The sequence below is a fragment of the Melospiza melodia genome, chromosome 12, assembly GCF_035770615.1.
Source record: "Melospiza melodia melodia isolate bMelMel2 chromosome 12, bMelMel2.pri, whole genome shotgun sequence".
Classification (NCBI taxonomy): domain Eukaryota; kingdom Metazoa; phylum Chordata; class Aves; order Passeriformes; family Passerellidae; genus Melospiza; species Melospiza melodia.
Genome location: NC_086205.1, coordinates 4,188,900 through 4,211,725, shown reverse-complemented (window position 1 = coordinate 4,211,725; position 22,826 = coordinate 4,188,900). Strand labels below are relative to the sequence as shown.

Sequence of the window (22,826 nt, the reverse complement as noted above, 5' to 3'; positions counted from 1 at the left end):
TTTTCTACTTCCCAGTGTGAGAGTTTCCTAAGCAGGCCAGGGATTTGCCCGGTTACTCTCAGTAGGCTGTGTTGCTTATTAATTCAGCTTGGGTCAGGTTCTCATGTAGGTGATGTCCAAGCAGATCTGGTCCACCCTTAGGTGACAGTGAAACCTGCAGCACTGTGCTCTGGGTGCTGCTGTCATGCTGCAGGCTCAGTCCCCACTGCCAGATGTGCAGCCTTGGTCCCACCACGTGTCTGTCCTGGGCACAAGTCAGATGCAGCTGTGCATCAGGCTATGCCCACCAGTGAGGATGGTGGGGATGAGGCGGGTGCGCTGCTCCCCAGGCTCTCTCCCTGAGCTGTCACTGCTAGTCAGAGCTGATGGCAGGGCATGGACCACATCCCTGTGCCCAGCAGTGCAGCCTGAAGACTGCCAGCTGTGAGATCTTTGATGCTGGTCCATGTCCTTGAGGGTGTTAAGCCTGTTTAGCCCTAAAGAAAAGCCATGCAATGGCTAACAAGTCATGAGGACAGAAACATGTACTTGGAGGGCTTTCTGAATATGCAAGCATATTACTAAAAACCAAACCCAAACCCCAAACCAGCTCAGTTATAATACCCACATACCTGGAAAAAGAAATATAAAATATTTTGCTTTTTCCCTTCGTAGCCCATTCCACCAGGAGTGCTTGATAAGCATGTGCTGCACCTATCAATACAACCAGCAGATAACAGCGAGGCACTGGCTTGAGGGTGGTAAGCAGGCTGTCCCTGTCACTTGTAATCTTCTCACATCCAGAGGCATCTTAAGGCCTTTCTAAACACGCTGATACTGCCTGAAAATCACTGAAAAAACCCACCCTTTGTTTGTGTTAACAGGATGAGAAAGTGCAAGGCTTCCTGTTATGTGTGTGTGACAGCTACAGATAAGCAGAGACCTCTGGACAGGAAATCCGCCCAACTTCTGCAGTGTGATTTGCCCAAAGCTGAGGAGCTCTTTTTAGATCGAAGCACCAACAGAATGAGACGGGGCTGGCCAGAGAATGGGGGACACGCTGGAGAAGAGCTCTGAGGAGCCCGAGATCTCTTTGAACAATGAGTGCTCCCCGAAAATGGGGGAGCTGGTGGAAGTGTCGAGCGGTGAGAAGGTGAAGTTTGACGACACAGGTCTCTCTCTGGTGCTCCAGAACGGCCTGGAGAACCTCCGCCTTGAAAATTCCCTCACAGACGTCATCCTGTGCGTGGACAGCCGGGAGTTCTCCTGCCACCGAGTGGTCCTTGCTGCAGCAAGCAATTATTTCAGGTAAGGCTGGTAACCAACAAACCCAGTACACTTATTGTGCTTCTTAGACTTGAACTATAGGTCTCCAAGGAGTGCAAACTGGGTGTTAAAGTCTGCAAATTCACAGTAAGCCTTTAATTCCTTAGGTCTTCCAGCTTTTTTAAAGTTGGAGATTTCAATAAGGCAGGTGCCAAGCTGTAGATTTGCTGGAGTTCTGATACCAGCACTCAAAAAGTCTGCTGGAGGCACGCAAAGGAAGACAGAACACTGGCAGACAAGTGCATGAGAAAAGGGTGTTTTAATCAAGTATCTTTAGCCACTTGTCTTCTCCCTTTGGGACCTGGGCAAAGAGGAATTCAGATAGCAGGGTATTTTTATTGAAACAGGAGTGGGTTTCTGCAACTTGCTGATTTTTCCTGTTACCATTCCGGGGGAAAAATATATATTGCATTATATTATTGAGGAGGAAAGAGAAGGAATTTTCCATCTGGAAATCAGTTGTAATGGGAAATATCTCCTTGAAAGCAATTTTGCCACTTTACTGTCTCCTTTTGGTCAGCTTGAATTTTTTCATTCTTTCAATACAATAGATATTGTATCTGAGAATACTGGCCAACAAGAACGAATTTTAAACACACAGAGGAACTTGGTATCAGTTTTAGCACAGATTTTCCATTATCATTTAGACAATATCATTTAGATCATCACATTTGCATGGCTGGGATTTTTTTCTTTCCTTTTTTTACCACTAAAGTGGTCAGATGACTGAACAGCTACAGAGGAAACACGAGAAAAAAGGACCTGTGACCACTTGTGACATGAGCAGAAAGCTAATTTTAATGGAGTCTGGTAAGCTTTGCTGGTAGTGCCAGAACAGTTCTGCTTTTCTAATCTAGAATAGAGATTGTGTCTGTGAATATTTGGAGACAGGTATTATTTCTACAGAGAGACTACATTTATTGCATCTGAGAAAATATACAGCTAAAAGCAGAGATGCCCAAATATTTCTTACCAGCATTGTGTGCACAATGGATAGCAGATGCACAAATTAAAATCAAAATTGTCATAATGATACTTTGACAAAAAAACCCAATTTCACTATAAGTAAAGGTGCTGCAATCAGAAGGACTTCCCAGTTAAAACCAGGTAAGATAGTTTTATGAGAGCAGCTGTTGGCCAGCTTTCCACTGAGCTTTTCCTGATCTACATCCTGGCCCTTGGAAGGAGGGGGGACACCTGGCTGGAGGTCATCCCACCCCAAGGCAGCTGCACATGCGTGCAGGGTCTGCCCCTCTGGGTGCTTCTGTTTGGCTTGGCTTCCCACAGAGCTGAGATTTATTGCATCTCACTGTCTGCCAGTGCCTCTTGTCATGACTCTTTGGGTTAGTTTCAATCACATTTGGAACAGGATGGAAATCTCAAACATGAAGTTCCCATGAGTTTGATGGAAGTCTGCAGCTGGGAGAGGAGAGATGCTGGGCTGGCACCCTCAGCGCAGGGTAACAGGCAGCACACAGTGCCCAGAACAACCACACTGCCCTGGGCACAGCCAGCACACAGCTGAGCTCCCGGGAGGGACCCTGAAGTGTGTGAGAGGAATAAGGAGGGAGAATGGAGGGCTCAGGAAGGGGAAGCTGAGGTTACTGTGAGGAGGGAAAGAAGGATGCAAGTCTGCAGGGAACTGAGCTTCGCTGGTTCTGCTGCTCACCAGGAGCCTTCATTCATCTTGCCATAACTCTCTGGGAGCTGCATGGCCCCAGAGAAAGAAGGAATTCTTAAATCCCACTGCTCCTGTGAGCACTTTCCATGCTATGACAGCACCTCCAACAGCTCCAACAGGAGCAAAGCCAAGGGACCCAGTGACTCATGGGCTTCACTCCCCTGCACGTTACACAACCCCTTCCTGAGGCTGGTGCCACAGTGTGGGCCACCCACAGCAGCTGACTGGAGCACTTAAACAGAGCTAACCCCTTCTAGGCCTTCTTCAGCACTGCTGCAGAGCAGATAGGCTGATTCTTGTGATGTCCTGCACCCACAGACATAAAAACATTAACTCTCCATTTGCCTCTGTGACAACAGCAAAGCAGAGAAGAGAAACACCAGCTAAGGTGGAACAGTAGCTCTTTAATCCTGCACTGCCCAAGAGCAGTGGGAGAATGGGGCTGGGAGAGGTTGAAGCCATTTTCCAGAGCATCCTTGAGCTCCAGCATGGTTGTTTGAAGTCAGGTTCATAATTCCAAGCACAAGCATTCCAGTGTGGTAGAGTGCTTAAAAAGTGCTTAATGAAACTGAAACCCATCATTTATTTTACTAAATTAGAAAAAACTTAGAATTTTTTCTAAAATTACCCATTTTTAGGTATCTAAATTTGGTACTGGGCCCTCAATTCAGATGTGCATTTCTTAGAGTACCTGTTGGTTTAAAGGTGCAGCTTAGAATTACACAGGGACAAGAACCAGGGAAACATACAATGGAATTAGTAACCACATCTGAAGGATTTGGAGCCTCCTGAGGGTAAGTTCAGAAAGATTCAGAGGCAGCATTTTAACCCCCAAGAGAGAAGCTCAGCCTGATCGGCCTGGGTGGTGTCAGGTGTTCCCCCTGCCAGCACACGGGGTGGGAATGACAACGTCTCCACTTGAGCAGAAGGAAGGGCACAGCAGTCAGCTCTCCTGGGCAGCACTGCCCAGTTCAGCCCTGCCACGATCTAGAGCACAGAACTGGTGGGAGAGCACCGTGCTTTAGAGGTGTGATTTCTGCAGCTCACGTTACATCAGTCCACACCCTACGAAATTGGGAGTGGATGGCAGCTCTAAGCCAATTACAAAGATCAGGAGACAGATAGGCCTAAGCACTTTGACCAAAGCCCTGTGCACAGCCACCAGAATGCTGAGGTGGTTTCTGAGCAGCCTTGCACAAGTGTCACCCTGGGTATCTCTGACTGACCCCAGCAAACACTCTGCTCTGTGGGACAGAAGTGAGACTCTCACCTGCCCGACAGGGATGGGTCAAGACAAGTCTGGAGTCACCAGCTTAAGAGATGAAAGGAAGAAGAGCAGACACCACCTGCACCCTCCATGGGCCTGGTGCTCGTTCAGATGAAACATCCGGCACCCGTCAATCCCGCACGACCGAAACAGCTCCGCTGTGCCAGCCTCCCCTCCGTGCTGAAACCCATTCCCAGGGAGAAGTGGGAACTCAGGGCTGCTGCTTTCAGATGGCCCCTGCCCACACATCCCTTGATGGTGCCAGAGGGAGAGAAGCTAAATGGATCCCAGTCTTGTGGTCACCGAAGTCAAGGAGCCCTTGTCTAAGTGCCTTTGAAATATTCTGATTTCTGTAGCGGCAGAAGCAAAAACCTCTAATGAGCTGAGATGAGTGAAAGGAAAAATGAGAATTTTGGCTGAACAACTTTTCTGACAAGTAACTTCTCGGCCCAAATTTCCTGCTCAAAAGTTAGGCCTCTCTATCCAGAGGCAGTTTTGCACACTGAGGTAACCAAGACCTTGCTATAAAATTTCTGCTGAGGTAAGGAACGGGTAGTTCTTAGAGCAAGTAGCAGCTGGTATCTTCCATCCATTTGCCATTCATCGTGCCTAACTGCTTTGCAATAAAATCTGTTTATGTCTTGGTTCCAGTAAGATATGTCAATCAGACAGCTTAATTCAGGCACTTCTTTAACAAGAAAAGCATGGCCCAAGACTTGGGACCTCTAGCCATTTCCCAGGTTGCATTGTCCTGTCAACATTGTGTATGACTAATAAAGAAGGGCTTGGAATGCAGGGTAAAGAGTGCTTCTAATTACACTTTAGATCTGCACATGTTTTTCACCAATGCAGTTACAAGTGGACTCATGTAATTCTGATCTGTTGAGACAGATTCCAAATGATGTGACATCTCGTTCTCTGAATGCAGCAAACAAGAAGGGGCTGATCAAAATCCTAAGTAAAAGCAAAAAGCATTGGAAGAAATACTTAAATCTATGAATTGAACATGCAGAGGAAGATGTGTTTGTCTTGCAGCTGTCACAATGTAAAATGGTTTAAAATAGAGAATTTCTGATTTATACCCCACATGAAATATTTGCCTAGTGCCAAGGTATGTCTGGTGGTCACATTTCAGCTGCAGTATTATCCACCAAAGAAGAGTTGCTATCTACATCTATGAAATGTTAGGCAGTAACTAACAGTAGTCCAATTCATGCAAATTCAATTGCTTCTCTAGCCAAGAGGTACAAACTCTACAATCCCAAAATTTAGCAGAAGAAAAGTTGGACTCTAAATGAGAAGAAAATCCACTATCCATTCTCCCCTGGCCCCCCATTGGTATTAAAGCCTTTTGCAGCCATGGAGCCCCTGGTCTGCTGTAGGGGACAACACAGAGGAATCCATCATGTGTCTATGCCTTATCAAACTCGTGAGTACAGAGGTAGAAGAGCAACCAAAAGAGATTTTCTTGTTTCTTTTCAACAGGAGTAATTGCATAAAATATGAAGCAATCAGAGTATTCTGTGTTGAAATCTAAATAGCCCAATGTTTTCAGAATGCCTCATCCTAACAGGAATGCAGTAAAAGATAAATGCCTTTCTTTCCAGGGCCATGTTCTGCAATGATTTAAGAGAGAAATATGAGGAGAAGATCATACTAAAAGGAGTTGATGCAGAAACCATGAATATACTCCTGGACTACACTTACACCAGCAAGATGCTCATCACAAAGCAAAATGTACAGAAAGTCCTGGAAGCTGCCAGCCTCTTTCAGGTACAGAGAACTCAGCTGCACTGACCCAGTCTCTCTGTTCTGGCAACACCACATCTTACCCTGGTTAGCACACTGCAAACTTCTCTGATTTCATGGGTTCTGGAACTATTTTGCTTCATATTTACTTACATTACGGTAAAAAATAGCAGTGGCAGCCACGTACTGGAATTCTGCTGTGCTGAGTGCCATGCAAACAGGAAAACAGCCTGGCTGTGCCTCCAAGAGCTGCTCCCATGTGCTGCCTGCCTGGCAGTGCCTTTGAAATATTCCCTTTGAAACTATAAAAGTGTCAGGTCAGTCAGAAGGGTTAGGGGCAGCAGCTGGCATGGCTGGCCAGAGCAGGAAGCTGCTTTGCCTCTCTGTCTCCCCTGCCTTGAGATGGAGACCTGCCAGCCAAAGTTAGCATCCTCCTTTGTAGAACTCGTGATGTAAAGGGTTTTAGTCATGGCCTGGGACCTGTGGGAGGCCAGAGCTGGGCAGTGTTACTCAGCCTTTGGTCCACGAGGCATTCACGTGTCCTGTAAATCACCTGTGAGGCCTACCAAATTGCAGTGTCTGCTACCATGCTGCAAATTGCTAACAAATTGTAAGCAACACAACCTGCCAAGTGCCAATGTGTGTGTGTGTCCATTCCTCTCATTTGGGAAGGCAAGAACACCCAACTCTGTGACCATTGTGGTTCATGAGGGAATTCAGATTCTTGAATCTTACATGGAAATTTTGCTCTGCAGTTCTGGAACCCTGCTTTCTGGAATACAAGTCCTGTGAGGAACTTCTTAGGGAGCTTGGGGTGCTCAGTTAGGAGAAAAGGAGGACCCTATTAAAACAGGACCTTATTAAAAAGGAGGACCCAAACAGGGTACCCTCAGGGGGTACCTATTGCTCTCTTTAACTCCCTGACAGGAGGCTGTAACCAGGTGGGGATCAGGCTCTTTTCCCAGCTAAATTATTGCAGTAGAGATATTCCAATGTAAATCATCTCCTTTTCTCTAGAAACTGTTTTTGAAAAAGTTTTATGTAATTATGCCTTTCTTTATTCCCTTCTAGTAAGTTTTGACCAAATGCAGTCAAAACTGACAGTAGGAAGAGGTGGAGGGCTGTTTGGAGAGCAGGCATCCCTGCCACGGTGGGATAAGCAGGTGAAGGGTTTGGAACAGCTGAACAGCTAAGCCTCACCCTCAAGCGAGCCAGACAAATTTTTTCCACCTAAAGCACAGTTGCAACATGAGTTCAATAGTCACCTCCTCTGTCTGGGCTGGTGGCTGCCCAGCCACTGCACTTGCAAGGTTGGTGCCCACCCTGGATCCTGCCCAGCAGCCTCTGCCACCCACACTGCCCGCAAAGCTGCTCATCCTTTCACCCTGGGAAGGGTCAGGATCCCAGCTGCTTCCCAGGCCATGGCAGGGAGCCCTGCTTCCCTCACCAGAACTCAGCAACCACCTCCAGACCTGCCTACACTGCTCCTGCCCCCCAGAAACCTCTGTATTACCCATTCCCTCAGCAGGGTTTGGGCGAGGGACCACATCATCTGTGATGGTGGAAGCAGAGAAATGGTGAGAGGGAAGCAGGCTTCTGAGCAGATGGAAAAGAAACTATTGTCACCAAAGGCTGTAATGCCCACTGCCATGGCATTGCCAAGGGCTGTGATGCCCACTGCCATGGAATTGCCAAGGGCTGTGATGCCCACTGCCATGGAAATGCCAGGTACAATGGTAACAGTGGAGGATGCCCCGAGCTGCCCCCTCTGAGCAGAGCAGGGCTGCTCTGCCCTCAGGCCATGGCTGAAGCACCACCAGCCTCGATGGCCTGACTGACCCCAAAGCATCCCTCATCCCTGGGTTAATCCACTTTACATTCTAGGAGAAATAGGGCTCCAATATCTGACAGCCATCCTGAGGCCCTGGGCAGGGCAGAGCAGGGCGCCGGCTGCAGGCCACGATGGACAGGAGGGCACCGTTTGCTACCAAAGGCCTTCGGGGCAGCTCCGGTGGGAGAGGGGCCGGCGGGCTCAGATCGCCTCCATTCCCCAGGGAACAGCCCTGCAGGGGTCTGTGCCCCTCAGCTGGCTCTGGTGGGCTCAGATCGCCTCCATTCCCCGGGGAGCAGTCCTGCAGGAGTCTGTGCCCCTCGGCTGGCTCTGGTGGGCTCAGATCGCCTCCATTCCCCGGGAGCAGTCCTGCAGGGCGCTGTGCCCCTCGGCTGGCTCAGGCAGGGTCCGATCGCCTCCATTCCCCGGGAACAGCCCTGCAGGGCGCTGTGCCCCTCAGGGGGCTCTGGTGGGCTCAGATCGCCTCCATTCCCCGAGGAACAGCCCTGCAGGGGTCTGTGCCCCTCAGCTGGCTCTGGCAGGCTCAGATCGCCTCCATTCCCCAGGGAGCAGCCCTGAACGGGGCTGTGCCCCTCAGCCGGCTCTGGCGGGCTCAGATCGCCTCCATTCCCCGCGGAGCAGCCCTGCAGAGGTCTGTGCCCCTCTGCTCTGGCCAGGGTCCCTCGGGGCGCAGGTGTCACCGCCGAGCCGGGACAGGACTGTCCCTGCAGCCACAGCCGAGGGTCAGCCGCTGCAGGGTGCAGGATCCGGCCCCACAGTGTGCTGCATGCAGAGAGGGATTGTGAATGAGAGACCTTTCAGTCCCCAATCCCTTCCCTTTCTGGGGGCTCTAGCTGGAGGCAGGGCTGCTGGCACTGCTTACACTCCACCATTGAATCGAAAACAAGCAAAGACTCATATGGGGAGAGCAAATTTTACTAGTCAGAGTGAGAGCCAACTAGAGGCCAAGTAAGCATATAGGATGTCTCTAGCAAGTGAGAACCTGGATTCAAATGGGTATTAGGAGAAGGACTAACTTATTGAAGAAACTGTTCTCAGGGAACAGGGCTTTTAAAGTGCCTGGATTGGCATTAGGAGGGGTACTCACAGTGGACAAACAGAAAATTCAGAGCTCTGCAAGAATAATCAGAGCAGATGGAGCAGAGGCTCAGAGTTGTCTTCCTTCTGATGCTCTCTTGAGTCAGCCACTTGCTCTCCTGGGACTGACTGACATATGCCAGCAAGTTTTGGGGGAGTTTTGGGGGGAATTTAGTGTCTAAATGAAGGCAGTGGTGGGGAGTCAGTGCAGCACAGAGATGAGGAGCAGAACCAGGGAAAGTCCTGCCTTGATTCGCTCCCAAGCAGCGCAGGCTCTCCGGTGGAGCCCTCAGCAGGGCTGTTTCTCACACCCACACCTCGCAGTTCTGCATTTGCGTGGCCACAAACAGCCCCGCAGTGAGGGAGTGGGGCCTGCTGGCCGTGAGAGCACCGTGCACCTCCCTTCACCTCCTCAGCACCGCTCTTAACGAGCCATGTATAAATAATTAGAGAACTCTAGCGAGGTTTGCTGCAGGCTGTGAGAACGTTGTTTCGGGGTCTATTCCCAGACTCACAGATGACTCGATGAATGACCTTGGCAAATGCTAGGTGTGGGGTTTTATGTGTCTCATTACTGACAACTTTGAATGCTTATGCTTAATAAGCTTAATAAGGCTGATGCTTAACCTGCCTCAGGTCTGAAGCCTACCTGGTGGCAAAGTCCCTTCAGATCCTCAAGGAAATGTCCTGGTGAGTTCAAAGTGCTTGCCTTGTGCTAGCCCTGAGAGCAAGCAAGGGGAATGTGGCAGGTGCCGTGGTGCCACTGAGCTGTGCCACCAATGCCACCGTGGGCCACAGATAGATTTTTATCACAATTAATGTCAGTGGTGGCCACACATTCTGAGACCTCACATAGCCTCGTTCATCAGTCAGTTGCATTTCTCTAAACTTTTGACCACATCTAAATGTAAAACAGGAACCAGGCAGTCTGTACACAGCGTCTGCGATCGCTCAGCTCTGATAAACAGTCTAAATATGTCAACACGACACCGTCGAGTCTGGAAGATTCTACCCTAATTACTGAAACAAATCTACATACTACAGTGTTTAAAAATGTTTCGCTTCCTCTTTGCCCCTCAATTACTATTGCACAACCTTCCCCAGTGAGAAAACATGAGTTAAAATGGTTTACTTGCTGACACTGGACGGAAAAACAACACAAAAAGCACAGATGGAAATGCACAGCATTAGCTCTGACCCATCAACCAACCAGTCTCAAATTAAGATTGTACTTTCCAATATATTTGTAACTTTTTTATTAACACCTATAAATTCACCACCTCCTACTTCAGAAGTATCTTTCAGAAAGAAATACATGATTTAAGTACTCTGCACAATGCCACAAATTTTGTGTGAGGGGAGACACTGAATGGTTGCAGAAAGCTGTAAAGTTTGGTTCTTTTTTTTTTAATTTAAACCAACATGAATAAAATATAAACCCTTTCCAATATTTTCCTGGAATTCAAAATTGACAGCTTTGATTTCTTCACACAGCATGATTGCATTGTTCAGTGGCAGTATTTGTACCTGAAATTACAGAGGTGATGGGAAATCCATTAGGATGAAGCACTGTAACTGATCAGTTCTACCCAAAACTGGTTCTTAATTCCTGAATAATCATCAGCAATCCAGCTCAGATCACAGTTTTTAGGAATACCCTGTAGGCACCTGTGGCCCAGAATATGTGCATTTGGGACCTTGGGTGGGGTTATTTTGCCAAGGAAATTTATGACCGTGTTGTGATGCCTTATTGAATGCAAACATAGACAGTTCTCTGATTAAGGAGACTCTGTGTGTAAAATGCATATCAATATTTTTTTCAGCCAATGGTGATGACAAAGGTCACTAGATCCTCTGAAGGCCTCCCCCACAACAGATTCTTACCAGAAAGTCCTGTCTGTTAGGAATCTCAAAAGAATTGCTGATGGTCAATCTCTTCCTGCCACTCACCCCAGGCAAGGACTGCTGCCCATTCCTTCTGGGGCAGCACACTCCAAACCTCCCAGACCTCAGTGCTCATTTCCCACTGCTCTCATAAGATGCATTTGGAGTTTGGATGGCAGGAGCATAAATGCAGACAGTGGAGCCACCTTCATTCTAAACCCAGGCTCTGTTCTGGCTGGTCTGAGCTGACATGCAAGATGAAGCAGGGGAAGCAAATTGGATGCCTGGGGTCCTTATTTGTGCTTTGTAACTCCATGATTGCCAGTGCTTGGAGATCTCATGGAGGAAAAGGGAATAGTAGGAAACCCTTTTGTGAAACAAAGAAAATTCATGACTGTCACAGGTCTTCTGCATCCTGCAAGAGGGGAAAGGAGCAATTGGATGCATAGGGAATAAAAGCAGTGGAAGGGAGAAATTCTTATTTCAGACTGCAGATCTTGGGAGATACCTGTGCTCAGATGATCCAATTCTTGTCTCCCCCAGCTCTTTGCTGTATTGGGCATGGCTGGTTGCTCCATAGCTCCCCTGTGACAGTTTCCATTAACCCTTCTGTGCTTATAGAAGCTTTTTGTGCCCACAGTTCCTGCGCATGGTAGATGCTTGTGCCAATTTTCTCACCGAAGCCCTGCAGCCGGAGAACTGCGTTGGCATCCTGAGGCTGGCCGATGCCCACGCCCTGCACAGCCTCAAGCAGCAGGTACAGAACTACATCATCCAGAACTTCACCCAGGTCCTGAACTACGAGGAGTTCCTGGAGCTGCCGGCAGACATCCTGTGCAGCACGCTGAAGAGCGACGAGCTCTGCGTCACGGAGGAGGCGCAGGTGTTCGAAACCGTGATGAGCTGGGTCCGTTACAAGGAGTCCGAGCGCTTTTCCCTCCTGCCCTGCGTGCTGGAGAACGTCCGCCTGCCCCTCTTGGACCCTTGGTACTTTGTAGAGACTGTTGAAGCTGATCAACTCATTAGACAGTGTCCAGATGTCTTTCCTTTGCTCCAAGAAGCAAGAATGTACCATCTGTCAGGCAATGAGGTGAGTAAAACAGGAAGGTATTAGCCACTCTTTGTAAATGTCTCATGCTTCAGCTCAGAAATTGATTTGAAAGGAGCAGCGCCATGGGGCAGAAAAAGGTAATCACACTGAATTTCCACTGACTGGCGCTACTGAAAAGTCAAAATGGGCCTCAGAATTTATCCCGCTGTCTGAGACAATTCAGAAGATTTTGGTGGGTTGTTTGTTTTAAATCAAAGTGCACAGCTTCCTTTTTATGAACACCTGAGCTTGACCCCTCAGACACACTCTTGCTAAATGAAGACCCCAGGTAGCTTCTCTAGTAAAAAGGCAAATGGTGCTAGCCCTGACACCTCACCCTCTCAGTTATTACTTCAAGCCTAAGAAAAGGGGAATAATTTCCCCACCAAACCATGCCACAATCTGTAATAACTCAAATGTGAATATGTAGCATCTTCCCCTGTTACTTATGGGGAAAATGTTTCATAAAGGAAATATTCTCCCTCCTGTGAAGAAGACAGTGTCTTTGCAGAGGGGAGGACTGCCCATCTGCCATTTGCAGAGGTCCCTGCACCCAAAGAGACACATTAATCCTGACACCCAGTCGAGTCCTGTCCTGCCTGCTCAGTGCAGGCTGCGGTGGATCTCAGGTTCTTCCATTGCCTTTGGAAAGCTGGGTATCAGTCACATCTCCTTGGCCAAGATATGGGGGAGAGGGGAGAGCAGCCAAGAGGTCAGATTGCACAACAGGAGTGAGGAAACGCGTCCCTCCTCAGCGGAGTCACAGGAGGGCAGGAGGGCGTTTTGGGCCCATCGCTCAGGCGGCTGTGTCACCTGTGTCACCTGTGTCACCTGTGTCACAGGGCAGGGGGACAGCCCAAGCACTCCTTGTGCTGGTGGCTGTGTGAGACCCTGCTCGGCGAGCTGGGGCAGTGCCGGCCAGTCCGAGGGAGCTCCCTGAGCAAGCCCGTCCCGCTGAGCAGCGCTGTCAGGTGCATGCGGGCAGATGAAGGAGCGTTGCCCCGGGCTGCACAGCATTAATTACACCCATCTTCAAAGGCACAGCCGCGGGAGGCTGCCTGCCAGCTGCCCTCCCCGGGGCTGACGCCTGGCCATGGTGGCAGGCAGGTTCAAACACAGTCCTGGAAGCTGGCAAGTTCCGGGACTCACGTTCTGTAAAAATGTGCAATTCATTTTCTGGACATGGTCAAAATGCAAGATTCGTGTCCGTGTAGATAATATCTTCTAATATGGATAAATGATACCGATTTATAGAAACATGGTAAAAGCAGAAAGAGAGGTAGAACTTTAAGCAAGTTGCCTCCTGACGCACACTTAACCTGTGGGTCTTGTTTGCAAGCATTTCCTCCAAGGAGAACACAAGTTTCCAAGCACCCCTTGCATTCTTTGCTCCTGGTGAACATTACCTGGCAAGTGAACTTCTCCAGTGTCCCTGAAACAAAGACCTGGCCAACAAACTGAGCCAACAAGCAGTAAATTAGAGCTAAGCACATTTCAGAGCCTGGTGTTGGCTTTAAATAAGCCTTCTAATTTTGGCTTGAGGTAAGAGCTTATACACAAAGAAACAAATAAAAATAACCCCTCCACAGCTGAAAATTGTTATTGTTCTGACACTAACATATCTCTTCAGGACAAACAATGAGAGCACTTATTTTCTGCTAGCACTAACTGCACTCTTGCTCTCTCTGAGCTCCCCAAGGCATACACAAACCTTGGGGCCCCCCTACCCTGCCATCACTCTGTCAACCCAAATAAAGCCTGTCCTTTTCAGCACCTGATGTGCACCCAGCCTTGTCACTACTGCTCACCTGCATAGCTCTTGGTGCCAACCTGGTAATTCCTAAAAGGAAAGGATCCTGGTAGGTAGGCAAAAGCATGTAAGTTCAGAGTTGGAAAAATCCTGCTGAAAGAAGGACACAGCAACCTCTACTGAATGCTTCTAGGATGCTTTTCAGGCTTTCAACTTAGAAAGCATTGGCTGATTGGTTCAGTTGATGTAAGCCTGCTGTGATTTGAAAAACAGGTAATCAAAGAAAAGGTCACTGGGCCTTTCTGTAATTGTAGGTATAAGTGCCCTGTGTACTCACTCTGTCTCACTTGCATTTAGATCATTACAGAAAGGACCAAGCCCAGGATGCACGAGTTCCAGTCTGAGGTGTTTATGATCATAGGGGGCTGTACAAAAGATGAGAAGTTTGTAGCAGAAGTGACTTGCCTGGATCCTTTGAGGAGAAGCCGTCTGGAAGTAGCAAAATTACCAATCACAGAGCAGGAGCCAGAGAATGAGAATAAAAAATGGGTGGAGTTTGCATGCATAACTCTGAAAAATGAAGTCTACATATCAGGTAAGGAACAAGACATCGACTGGGAGTGCAAGGGGGGAGCAAAGTGGCAGTTTTAGAAAAATTAAGCACTGCAGGTATTTTAATGTTTTGGCTTTGGACATGCTCCAGAGAGCACTGGATGTGTAAGGACACTGCCTAGCTCTGATTTGAGCACAGGATTCCTTCTCAAACAACACTGATCTATAGGCATAGGTACATGCGGGCAGCACCCTAAACTGTGACAAGGTCACAGGAGGGTTCTTGGGAACAGTTTACCAAACATGAAATGACAAATCACTGCAGCATCTCCTCGTGACGAGTTCATTTGAAGCTCCACATGCATTAGCAAAATCCTGCCAGAATCTGAGTCATTCTGCAAAAGTCAGTCAAGAACCTGCAGGGAACTGTCACTGATGTTTGGCTGCCCCCTGAAAGCTGCCATCACAGAGGACTCTAGACCTGCCCACCCACAGTTATTAACTTGGCAGTATAAACTGTCAAAGCCAGATGAAATCCCATGTTCCAGACACCCAGGGTGGGTCTGGACAGCTCATGTGCTGATCACCATCCCAAGAGCTTCAGGAGATGTATTTAACTTCCCACACAAATACAATTGAGCTCCACACAGGGGTCTGATCCCAGAGCTACAGAGATTTTACTCTGACAATCAAAATGTTAAAATCAAGCTTGTTAGCCAGTTTGACATCTGCTTTTGATGGCCTGTCAAAAACCAAATTGGATGATCTTGTTCTGCTTCCAGAAGAAAAGTGGCAGCAAGCTTTTCATCACTGTGGCATTACAGGCCATGATACAGAGCAGGGCATTCACAGGTAGAATACTTCCTTTCTGCAAAACTGCCCACCAGATTCTATACTCCATCAAAACAGAAGAGTAGAAAGGAGGAGAGTAGGCCAAAGTGTGAATGCTTTTCTTAAGTGTGAATAGTGGTCCACTGCCTTTATTCAAATATCTTCCATTGCATTCTTTCTTTTGGGAATCCACATTTTTTTGATACTTCATTCCAATTTAACATTTATTAAAGCTTTATCCTGAGATAAGAAATAGATTATTGTTTCCATAACTGCAAATAAAGAAGGTTTTCCTTTCAGTCCACCATAGAGAGTTTCTGGCATTAGCACCCCTGTTAAAAGGTAGCTGTACAGAGAAACCTAAGTCAAACATTCCAGCTAGGGAATATTCCCCTCACCTTCACACCCTTGAGTTGAGAGGTCTTTTTTCCATTTGCCTTCAATTTGTAGCTCTTTCCTCCTTCTCAAGGCTTATTGCATTCTTTTATTCCTGACATCTTTTCCAATGTCTCTTCTCCACTTTTATTTTATGTTCTATCCAGGCTACCTCCAGGCCAGGCTAACACATTCCCTGCTGTGGTGAGTCTAAGCTGGCTTTCTCTTTCCTTCCATTCTCACACCTTCTCTTCTTCCTTCTCTGCTTACTTTTATATCTCTGAGTCCCTATCTCCATTCCCTCATTGCCTTTCACCTTTTTGCCCTTTGCACACAAATAAAAGGCTGAGTGCACCAAAGCCATTAGCATGTTTTTCTCAGCTAAACCAATTATTAGTGTCTCAATCCTGATTAAACAGCTGCTTCCTCCTGCATGTCCTTCTACTTTTGTTTTCTTTCTTTAGCTCCTCTAATTTGCTTCTGCTCTAACTTGACTTTCATTTTTCCTAACTTCATCTCCCCTTCCATGTGCTCATTTCCCTCCATATCTTGATACAGTCTGGAGTCTTCCTGCTCCTTTAGCATCTCAAAAAGTCCTTTGCACAAGATTATGACTACTGTTAGATCATGATTTCCCCAAAACACTTTCAGTGCTTTGACTGGATGGCCTGAAACACTACATTTGCAGCATAACTAAAAATGACATGAATTATCATTCACCATTCTGATGCTTTTACTAATTTAGGTACAATTTCTCTTCAAATTAGAAAGAATTGTTGTCCAGAGGTAAAACAGAAACAAAATAAACCTCTAAAAATCTCTCCCTGTCCCCTGATGTGCAGCAAATTCACCCACTGGTCCAGCTCAAGTTAACACATGAGTTTCAGCCTGTGGAGGAAAGCACAAGCTGAAGTCAAAGGGAAATTTCGAGGGAGAGTAAAGGGAACACCTGCAGTCTCTCAGCCCCATTGTAGCCATGAATGCTGCATTCAGCCCCTTTGGCCACTTCAGCTATTTGAGTGCAAATAAAATTCACCACATACATGTGAAAAATACTGGGACAAAAGCATTACAAATGACTCTTTCTAGCATGCTAATTATCTCCCATTCAATCTGCTGTTTGGCCCAGAGATAGGCTCCATCAGTTTGCAGTGATCTGTCTGCACTACAGAATACCAATGAAGGCAGACATTTTCTCAATGGAATATGAATTCTCTTTTCAGTATATTCACCAGTGAAGCAAATGTTTAATCAGGTTGCAGATGATGGAATAAGCTACTCAGTCTGTAAATGTGGTTTCAGGCTTAACTAGATCTGTTTGTATTACAGTTACACCAGAAACTGTAGGCAAACAACAGCTCCTGTTTAGAACACTGCTCTCTGCTTTAGCACAAGCAAAGATCCACTTGCAGGTCAGCTCTAGAATGAGTTTGCAGGGTCCAGTTTTGATCTTCAAGCTATAAATATGAAGCTTACCCAAGACTGTAGAGAAAGAGACCAGAAGGAGAGGCACAAAAATGGGATCCCAGCCATACGGTCCCAGGGTTGAATAGTAAAACTTGCAAGTCCTGCAGGACTATTGTTGGTAGGAGTTCAGTCAGGTCTTTTGCTTTATGATGCAAACCACAGGGCTGGCTGGATCTTCCCTGCACAACCTGGCAGTTTTCCAGTGCATGCCTGTCTTCAAGGGATTTGGCACTACCAGCTGCAGCATCCTCCACTAGCTTACTTAAATCACCTTTGTTTGTTTGTCCCTTTGCAGCAGTTCTGCAAAGCCCTGGTGTTCACAAAAATCTCCTGCATGTCGCCTTGCTGTGTGGTTGGTCATGCACTCAGTATTGAAATGAAAGTGGTTGTGGTCTGGTAAAGTGAGGAACAGTGATTTATCTTCACTGAATATTTGGCTGCAGAAATTGTTCAGAAACTTATAATTTCTTATAACTTATTTATTAAACTCATAAATTTCTAAATGCAGAAATTTTCTTCTGTTGTAACAGGACCACTTAACAATCAGTAACAAGGATTTACTTTCCATTGTGAGAGAACACACTTAATTTTAAGCCTACTGGAAGTAAATACAAGCTGTGCAATCATATTTACACATGTCGTACATTACAGGTGGCAAAGAAACAAAGCATGATGTCTGGAAATACAATGCCTCCATCAACAAATGGATACAAATTGAGTATCTCAACATTGGGCGCTGGAGACATAAAATGGCAGTGTTGGGTGGCAAAGTCTATGTCATTGGGGGCTTTGATGGCATGCAGAGAATCAACAGCATGGAAGCATATGATCCCTTTCACAACTGCTGGTCAGAGGTAAGAGGCTGCATCACATAACATTTTAATTATTTGGAATGTTTTATTCAGAAAATCTTAGGGCTTGGATTCATCAAAATGATCTTGTATCATTTTTAAGCATTTCTGGACTTTTTCTATAGAAATGCATATCCTTTAGAAGGTAAAAATCCCTGGACTGACAGCCAGTCATTTCCTGTGGGACATCTAATGCCTAACTTTCCATTTTTTAGTTGGCTTTTAAAGCTAGTAGTCCATAAATCAAGGAGTAAGAATATAGTATGCATGAGCCAGAGCACAGGCTGAAAACTACTGCTCTGACACATTTAATATGTGTACAAAATGTGTCTATCAAGCTGTGCCTTATATATAGTATGGGTTATACATTAAAGTGAAAGCACATGTTTGAAGGTAAACAAGATTAAACCCACCCCTCCCCCCCAGTTCTACTCACTGTACTTCAAATAATGAGAGGAGAGAATTAGGCAACTAATTAATCCATGACAGTAATGAGATTAGGCATGATAACAGCAGATACAGCCCATTGTCTCTGGATTATACAAAGCAATGTGGGTGACTCTAACAATCACAGCTGCAAGTAGCAAGATCAGTACAAACAAATTTCTTGTGCTTTTTTGCAATGCATGGGAGTATGTAAAGGAGATTTTTGGCATTTCTGATATTTCCTAGCTTTTGAATTATTGATAAAGTAATTTTAATTTCAGCATTTGAACATAGCATATTTTTATTAAGGGTTTTTGCAGTCTTAAGAAAATGTAAAAATGGAAAAGAAACATCTTTTCCCTTATCCTTAGAAACATCATCTTCTGAACCCTGCTTAAAAAGGGACGCCCGACTTAAAATTCTGCAGGCTCCCTCCCCATGCTAGAAACTTAACCTACATTGATCTCTTGAGGTTCCTGAAGTTTGGAAGGAATGGGGTTAGCCATACAGTCTGTTGGCTCTGCTTCATGAGAGGTTTGTTTGTTTCAGTTCAGCTGTTAAAAAGCGAATGCTCCCCACGGGCATCAGTCTGACTGCTCCCCACGGTTGCTAACGATTCTCTTTGGTGCCAGGCTGCTCCCCTGATGGTGAACGTGAGCTCCTTTGCAGCAGCCAGCTACAAGAAGAAGCTGTACGTGATCGGGGGCGGCCCCAACGGGAAGCTGGCCACGGACAAGACGCAGTGCTACGACCCGGCCACCAACGCCTGGAGCCTCAGGGCTGCCATGCCCGTGGAGGCCAAGTGCATCAACGCTGCCAGCTTCAGGGACCACATCTACGTGGTGGGTAAGTGCAGCACCACGGCTCTCCTTGGCTGCACCCAGCAGGGCCTGCTCCTGTGCTTCTGCGAGTTTCACCCACACGGAGTGTCATCACATGGCTCTTCCCGGTGAGATTAGCGAGGGCTGGGGATCCAGGATGGTCACAAACAGCAGGCAAAGGTCACCAAGTCAAAACTCCTGTTAGCATGGCAGCTATCTTGGAAAGCTGGAGCTTGCCCAGACAGCTTAAAGCCAGCCAGAGATGTGTTCATGGTGGCGAGGGCATGATCTCATGGCTACACCATGTCCTCTCTCCTCTCCAGGGGCATTACACAACCCAGCACATACAGGTTTTATGCAGGGATAAAAGTACTAGGAGCAGGTCAGAGGAGCAGAGCCACTGAGACACAAAGACCCAGAGCCCTTCACTAGATTGCACTTGGGGTTAATTCAGTCAATCACCAGAACTGGAAGAAAAAAATGGAAGAACAAGAGTTTGATGGTTGAGTTGAACTCTGGGGGGAGGAGAAAGCCTGCACACATCTCCAGGTGGTACTGGGAAAACCAAAAGAAAAGAAGAACATTTGTTTCCAAAACAGGAGCTCTGAAAAGTTTCCCCTCCCTCTCTCAGCCTTGTTGCAGGGAATTCCAATGTAATCAATATGGTGCTGAGAGCTGGCTTAGAGCTGGAGTATTCACCAAATGATTAATGGTGCTCTGGAGGGAGATTTATAATCTGCATGTGTGTGCACATACACACACACACACACACACCCCTTTTGTGTACAAATATACCTCGTGCTTTTCCTCAGCACTGGAGCTGACCTCACCCTGTTTGCACAGGATGACAGAGAAGGCACATGACTTATGGGCTAGCTGACATAACTCCTGATAAAATGGACATGATACTCCAGTCACATTCATTCAACATCTTTCAGACAGCAACACCCACTAGTAAATCTCTTGTTTATCTATCTGAGAAACAAATCTACTCTAATTGGATAGGAATCAGCCCCATCTGAAGTTTAAAAGATAAAAGAGCATTTGGTAACTGCATCCAAAGCAATCAAATGACACAGACTGATGAATTACCAGCTGCCAGGTGAATCACCACAACTAACAATGTCTGTTTTCAGTTCCAATTACCTCACCTTTGAATGACTTGATCACCCCTCAGGTGCTGCACTAGTATTGTCAAACTCAGCATCTGTTATAAGTACCACAGGTAAATGCTCACTTTGCCAGCAGGGAGGATGCCAGGCATTGCTGCCCTCATCAATAAGACCAAGGTTCAAGGTTTCCCTATCCAGAAGGACAGTGCCAGACTCTTTTCAGAGGTGGCCAGGGACAGGACAAGGAACAATGACCATAACTACAACATAAGAAGTTCCACCTCAGCCTGAGGAAAGACTTCTTTGTGTTGAGGGTTGCAGAGCACTGGAACAGCTGCCCAGTGAGGCTGTGGAGTCTCCCTCTCTGGAGACATTCCAAACCCACCTGGATGCATTCCAGTGTAACCTGCTCCAGGTGACCCTGCCTTGGCAGAGGGGTTGGACTGGGTAATCTCCAGAGGTCTCTTCCAACCCTAACAATTCTGGGATTCTGTACAGCTAATACAGAAAACCCATTCAGTGCCTGCAATTTTCAGAATAGGAACCATTTAGCTGCTGGTAATCTCAGGAGGGAATATATTTTCATAGCCTTTCATGAGAATTGAGGTATTGACCATATTTTCAAGAAAAAAGGACACTGCAAGATTGAAAAGGTGCACTAAGAACCTTTACTAAGAATCATTAATAACTTCACTTTTGGGAAACACAGAGAAACTGAAGGTCACTCTCTGTTTAACAAACCCATAGAAAGATTATTGATTCAGTCTGACAAACTCTAAACAAGGAAGAGTTTTTGAAAGCAGCCAGTTCCAGGAAGAAGGAGGATTAATGGATGGAGGAATGAGTGGGAAAATCCTGTTCCCATTTCTAGCAGTGATGGTTTACCACAGCTGGTCCTCCACGATCTAAGGAATTTTAAACAAAATAGCATTTTCCTGAAGCTGTGTCCTTAGCTGGAGCAGCAGGTATGAGGAAGATCTGTTGTTAGGTGCTCTGTGGTCACACTGAAGGATCACAGCAGTTTGTTCTGGCCCTAAATTCCACAGCCTTATGAACAATAAGTAGCCTTCTGCAGATCAGGCTTTCAAAACAATAAAGTATCCCGTGACCTTGTTTTTTTCTTGGCTTTGGGGCACAAACCATTCTTACAAATGTCAGGAACAGAATCTTGTTGAAGTGGATGGTTGAATTAAAATCCCTTCCAGGAACGGCCAGTGCAAACCAATGTCCATTTCCTTCGCAGGTGGGGCAATGAAGGCCCTGTACTCCTACAGCCCCCGGGAGGACACATGGTGCCTGGTGACTCAGTTCAGCCACGAGAGAGCCAGCTGTGGCATCTCCCCCTGCAACAACAAGCTGTTCATCACCGGCGGCCGGGATGAAAAGAACGAAGTCATCGCAACCGTGCTCTGCTGGGACCCTGAAACTCAGAAGCTGACGGAGGAGTGTGTCCTGCCGCGGGGGGTGTCTCACCACGGCAGCGTTACCCTCAGGAAGTCCTACACGCCCGTCCGCAAGGTCGTGCCCGGGGCAGTTTCTGTCTGAGCCGCAGGAGCTCTGTCCCGCACGGACCGCAGCGAGCACGGCTTTGAGCTGGGCAGCAGTGATGGAACAGCACCGCAGCCCCTCTGGGGCGTCTGTATATATGCTCAGTCCTTGTGTTTGTACATTAGGTCCTTAAGTTATCTTCATTCCTTCCCTCCACAGAAAAACAAAGGGACCAGCTGTACTTTACTCCTGCCAGCACAATACCTCGAATCAGGCAAAGAAATGTAGGTGGGAAATTTACTTCCCAGCTATATCTACCCTGCAATGTGCTTGAACTGGCTCAGTCTGGTCCCAGAGTTTGGTCACCTATTTATTGTGTTAAGTTGGATTTGCAATACCTACTAGTAAAAAAAGAGAAGTTGCTTTTGGAATTAAATATTTGTAACTTTGGTAGGTCATAACGTTGTGTCTTCCAAAGCTGTGCTTTTTTTCTCCCAGTGTTTGGCACATTAGAGTAAGTTTGAACCAGTTTGTTTGTTTGTTTGTTTGAAGATACTTTGTTGGTTTTTTTGCATGACCAAACCAAATCCATCTCAGTTTGCAAACCTTGCTGTCATTCCCAAGAAAGAGACTGCACAGGCTGCAAATGTAAATGAACGCTAATTTTTTTCCACGGAACATTCACTGCGGCTGTTTTCTAAATAAAGCAGGCCAAACCGAAGTTTCCCTTTCCTTTGCTGTGTGCGGGGTGCCTGGAAGGTTTTCCCCTGCATTGCTGTGCCCAGGCGGGCCCTGTCCCCATCCCCATCCCCACAGGGTGGCACTGCGCTCCCGGCCTTCTCCGCAAGGCTTGTGGCTTCCTGCAGCGCAGCCACAGTGTGCTGGGGAGAAACAGTGTGCTGGGGAGAAAAACAGCTCCAGGTCCTGTTCCCAGCCTGCTGCATGCCACCGTCACATGCTGCACCAGACGGGGAAAATCTTCAACGGGCAGGAGGGCCCGAGTCTCAAATCCCGGCATCTGGGTCAGTTGTAGGGAAAGAAAAACAAACATGGAAGAGGTCACGCCCGGGACGCCCTGGGACACTCTTGGCCAAGGACTGGGAACATATTCCCGTCCCTCCTCCCCTGCCTCGTTGCTGGAAAGAGCCAACTCGCTATTAAATCAAGACAGAAAATACACTGCAAAACAAATCTCTCCAAGCAGAGAGCAGTGACTCCTTCCAGCCTTCCCTCCCTCTCTGTAATGTC

General features: G+C 47.0%; 1 protein-coding gene across 1 annotated transcript; it reads left to right on the top strand.

Annotated features, from left to right (window-relative positions):
- Positions 1–960: 960 nt before the first annotated feature.
- On the top strand, positions 961–22,299 carry KLHL6 (kelch like family member 6). Its single transcript, XM_063166474.1, has 7 exons — positions 961–1,287; positions 5,861–6,026; positions 11,456–11,905; positions 14,013–14,250; positions 17,532–17,734; positions 18,790–19,003; positions 21,334–22,299. Exons 1-7 carry the CDS (start codon positions 1,028–1,030, stop codon positions 21,633–21,635), a joined length of 1,833 nt encoding a protein of 610 aa, XP_063022544.1. The 5' UTR covers positions 961–1,027; the 3' UTR covers positions 21,636–22,299.
- The last annotated feature ends 527 nt before the right edge of the window (positions 22,300–22,826 follow it).

What these genes read in the sequence shown, in the direction of transcription:
- KLHL6 (XM_063166474.1), top strand. Translation starts at nt 1,028, where the DNA reads ATGGGGGACACGCTGGAGAAGAGCTCTGAGGAGCCCGAGATCTCTTTG. An exon ending in ACCATCTGTCAGGCAATGAG is followed by an intron (nt 11,906 to 14,012) that starts GTGAGTAAAACA and finishes ACTTGCATTTAG; the next exon opens with ATCATTACAGAAAGGACCAA. An exon ending in GGACCACATCTACGTGGTGG is followed by an intron (nt 19,004 to 21,333) that starts GTAAGTGCAGCA and finishes TTTCCTTCGCAG; the next exon opens with GTGGGGCAATGAAGGCCCTG.